Source organism: Prosopis cineraria, unplaced genomic scaffold, assembly GCF_029017545.1.
Source record: "Prosopis cineraria cultivar Desert tree isolate PC_DT_omini unplaced genomic scaffold, ASM2901754v1 PC6, whole genome shotgun sequence".
Lineage (NCBI taxonomy): Eukaryota > Viridiplantae > Streptophyta > Magnoliopsida > Fabales > Fabaceae > Prosopis > Prosopis cineraria.
Window position 1 is genome coordinate 891,624 of NW_026555337.1, and position 4,368 is coordinate 895,991.

At 40.7% G+C, this 4,368-nt stretch overlaps 1 protein-coding gene across 3 annotated transcripts; it reads left to right on the forward strand.

Moving 5' to 3' along the window:
- Positions 1-681: 681 nt before the first annotated feature.
- Positions 682-4,006, forward strand: LOC129312611 (FT-interacting protein 3). 3 transcript variants are annotated; one of them, XM_054955276.1, is made up of 3 exons: positions 682-745; positions 1,280-1,349; positions 1,532-4,006. In XM_054955276.1, exon 3 carries the CDS (start codon positions 1,562-1,564, stop codon positions 3,884-3,886), a length of 2,325 nt encoding a protein of 774 aa, XP_054811251.1. In that variant the 5' UTR covers positions 682-745; positions 1,280-1,349; positions 1,532-1,561; the 3' UTR covers positions 3,887-4,006. The 3 variants fall into 3 exon arrangements, with proteins under 3 accessions (XP_054811251.1, XP_054811252.1, XP_054811250.1); XM_054955277.1 differs by lacking the exon at positions 682-745 and adding an exon at positions 837-871; XM_054955275.1 differs by lacking the exon at positions 682-745 and having other exon boundaries at positions 931-1,349.
- Positions 4,007-4,368: the final 362 nt, after the last annotated feature.

Consider the following 4,368-nt stretch of genomic DNA (forward strand, 5'->3'; position numbering starts at 1 on the left):
TATTAAAAAAAATAAATTAACTTACTGGCCAAAAGATTTTTTATACCCAAAAAATATGAATTAAATTTTTAAAAATTTAAAAACATGGCCAATTTATATTAATATACAACATTGAAAATTTAGAACTTTATAAAAAATTTATTATTAATATATAATAATATATCATTGATAAATAAAATAAATTAGTTATAACATAAAATATAATAAATATTAAATTATTTATTTAATTTATTTTTATAATATGAACTATATCAGAAAAAGTCCAATGTTAAAATGCCACCTCAATGTCTCACTTTTATTGTTTTATTTCCTTTATTTCGCTCTCATGCGTCAAGATCGCATACGGCATACCCAGGGTCATCCGATTCTTTTTCCACGTGTATTTTAAGTTGGGCCTGTCCTTTGCCCTCATTTTGCTTTTGAAGAGTGTAGACTGTGCTTACTTCTTTGTCCTTTACCTTGAGGGGATTAGAGACCAGGATTGCAGTACAGCTGGATCAGACGGAGTAACAGGACGATGCCCCTCCCTCACGTTTTTGGTTCTACCGACCACCTGGCCCCTTCCATATTTACCCCTATCTTTTCATTAAAAATAAATGAAAAAATATTAAAATTAAACAACTCTTTTTAAGTTAAACTTTGATTTGATGGGCATAAAACCTATTCCTGCAATGCTATTATGCCACCGGTCACAACCGACCTGTATACTCTGAGAAGAGAGACACCCTGGACTACAGCCCCTAAGGTTAGTTCTAAATCTCTGTTGCGTGTTCGCTGCATTTCTTGCCAGTTTTACCGATACATCTTACATTAATTCTTTTATTTGGTGTGAGTAGTTGTTGAAGGTTGAAAACTTTGCCTCTTCCCCCTGGTGAGTGGTAGTTAAAGTTGATGAAATGGGTTTACTCCTTCTCTTGTTTTTTGATTTGACGGGCCCTTTTTCTTCCCATTGCCTTTTATTCATAATCGTAAAGTACAAGCTTGTCTAACTATGTTCTGCACCTCACTTCAGCAAATGCATTTTGTTTTAAGGCTTACCTTGTTGCCTTCTTCGTCTCTGTCCCTGTTTGGTGGTCTAGAAGAAGCATGCATGCATAAAATAAAACCTGTTCTGTATTTACACGAAAGCTGTTCCCCCCTTTTCTTCTAACTTGTTTGCTTCCATTTTTCACCGTTTGGCGAATACAACACAAGTTTTTGTTCTTCTTTCTACCATTTGTTCATTTGGGTGTAACATTTTTCTTTTCGCTATACGGGTTCTGATATTTCTTCAAAACAGATTGTTTTTGCTTTTCCTTAAAGGACTCGGTGGAGGCAATCAGTACTCTTGTTTAAGATCGCTGCAAGTGGTAAGGTCCTTTTATTATCGTTTCTTCTTGATTGCTTCTTTACTTCCTTACCCTTGCTTCGGATCATATTCCGCGAGTACTTCATTTCCTTTATATACTTACGTCGAGATCCTGTGAAAGGGTAAGATCGAAAGAATATCTATTCAATTGTGTTTTAATACATGACTTTGTCATATTTGCAGGTTTGGTTATTGTAGTGTACTCTAGAAACGATGCAGAAGCCGCCACAGCCTCAAGAGTTTGCCCTCAAGGAGACCTCCCCCAAAATTGGGGCAGGGTCCTTCACAGGGGACAAGCTGTCATGCACCTATGACCTTGTGGAACAAATGCTGCATCTGTATGTTCGTGTGGTGAAAGCCAAGGATTTACCGGGGAAGGATGTCACCGGTAGTTTGGACCCCTATGTGGAAGTGAAACTTGGGAACTACAAGGGCCTTACCAAGCATTTTGAGAAGAAGTCGAATCCTGAGTGGAACCAGGTTTTTGCCTTCTCAAAAGATCGAATTCAAGCTTCAGTTTTGGAGGTGGTTGTGAAGGATAAGGATGTTGTCGTGGATGACTTTGTAGGGAGAGTCTTGTTCGACTTGAATGAAATCCCAAAGCGTGTTCCCCCTGACAGTCCACTGGCTCCACAATGGTACAGGCTAGAAGACCGGAAGGGTGTTAAGGCTAAGGGAGAGATAATGCTGGCTGTATGGATGGGAACACAAGCAGATGAGGCATTTCCTGATTCATGGCACTCTGACGCAGCATCAGTTGGCCCAGAAGCAGTTGCAAACATAAGATCCAAGGTTTACCTTTCTCCCAAGCTTTGGTATGTGAGGGTCAATGTTATTGAAGCTCAAGACTTGGTACCGAATGATAAAACCCGGTATCCTGAAGTGTTAGTGAAGGTGAACCTAGGAAACCAGTTTTTGAGAACTAGAATATCTCCAAGTAAGACTATAAATCCTATGTGGAATGAGGACTTGATGCTTGTGGCTGCTGAACCATTTGAGGAGCCTTTGATACTGACTGTGGAAGACAGAGTTGGACCAAACAAAGATGAAATCTTGGGAAGGTGTGTGATTCCCCTACAAATTGTGCAAAGGAGGTTAGACCATAAGCCTGTGAACACTAGGTGGTTCAATCTTGAGAGGCATGCGGTTGTTGAAGGGGAACAGAAGAAGGAGACCAAATTTGCTAGTAGGATACATTTGAGGGTGTGTTTGGATGGTGGGTATCATGTGCTGGATGAATCAACTCATTACAGCAGTGATCTCAGGCCAACTGCAAAACAGCTTTGGAAGTCTAGCATCGGAATTTTGGAAGTTGGGATTATTAGCGCGCAAGGGCTGATGCCAATGAAGACAAGAGATGGTCGTGGAATGACCGATGCTTATTGTGTAGCTAAATATGGGCAGAAATGGATCCGCACGAGGACAATTGCAGATAGCTTTGCTCCAAAGTGGAATGAGCAGTATACTTGGGAAGTTTTTGATCCATGTACTGTTATCACAATAGGGGTTTTTGATAATGGTCATATACAGGGAGGAGACAAGTCTGGAGGATCAAAGGATTTAAAGATAGGGAAGGTGAGGATTCGGCTGTCCACTCTTGAATCAGAGAGAGTTTATACACACTCATACCCTCTTCTGGTGCTGCATACTTCAGGTGTGAAGAAAATGGGGGAACTGCAATTGGCTGTGAGGTTCACAGGCTCATCTTTATTTAATATGTTGTATATGTATTCACAACCATTGTTGCCCAAGATGCACTACATCCATCCTCTATCCGTGATTCAGCTGGACAGTCTGAGGCATCAGGCCACGCAGATTGTATCCATGAGGTTGAGCCGTGCTGAGCCACCTCTAAGGAAAGAGGTGGTGGAATACATGCTCGATGTAGATTCACATATGTGGAGTATGAGAAGAAGCAAAGCTAATTTCTTTAGAATAATGAAAGTTCTGGGCGGGTTAATTGCCATAGGGAGGTGGTTTGATCAGATCTGCAATTGGAGGAACCCTCTCACAACCATCCTGATTCATATCCTCTTCATAATATTGGTTCTTTACCCGGAGCTGATACTTCCCACAATATTCTTGTACCTATTCTTGATTGGAATATGGAATTTCCGGTGGAGGCCAAGACACCCTCCCCACATGGACACCAGACTGTCCCACGCTGATGTTGCTCATCCTGATGAACTGGATGAAGAGTTTGATACATTCCCAACTTCTCGGTCATCGGATGTTGTTAGAATGAGGTACGATCGTTTGAGAAGCATAGCAGGTAGGGTTCAAACTGTTGTAGGTGACTTGGCCACTCAAGGAGAGAGGTTTCAGAATTTGTTGAGCTGGAGAGATCCAAGGGCCACCACTCTGTTTGTGACGTTCTGTTTCATTGCTGCTATAGTTCTGTATGTTACTCCCTTCCAAGTGGTGTGCCTTCTCTTAGGCTTCTATGTGCTGAGGCATCCCCGGTTCCGTCAAAAACTTCCATCAGTTTCCCTCAACTTCTTCAGGAGGATGCCTGCCAGATCAGATAGCTTGTTGTGAACCCTTGCATCAACATTTAGCTGCTTCAACTTCTGGGGAGAAACAATTATGCAAATGCAACATGCTGTTTCACATTTTGTTCATTTAATTTTAAGTAATCAGTGAATTTTAGTTCCTTTCTGTCATGTTTCTTCACTTCCTTGCCTGCTTGATCAGATAGCTGCTTCTCAACATGCTCTTTTCGTAACGTAAATTAACACGATGCTAAATTTCATACTACAGTCCAGTGCTTTCTTGGTGCTGAAAAATAAGGCCCATTATCTCACGATTCTATTACATACAGCATAGCATTTGCTTAACAGTGTTTTCCATAGTATATGATCTACTGTATATAAGTGGATTCTCTGTTTTTCATGCATATATTTCCTTTCTGAAACTACACAGCAAGGAAAATTCTTCATAAAACGTGCTTGTTCTCCACACACCCCCCCCCCCAAAAAAAAAAAAAAAAAACAGGTTCATCACCGTACTCATTTTGGCTT

What these genes read in the sequence shown, in the direction of transcription:
- LOC129312611 (XM_054955276.1), top strand. Translation starts at nt 1,562, where the DNA reads ATGCAGAAGCCGCCACAGCCTCAAGAGTTTGCCCTCAAGGAGACCTCC.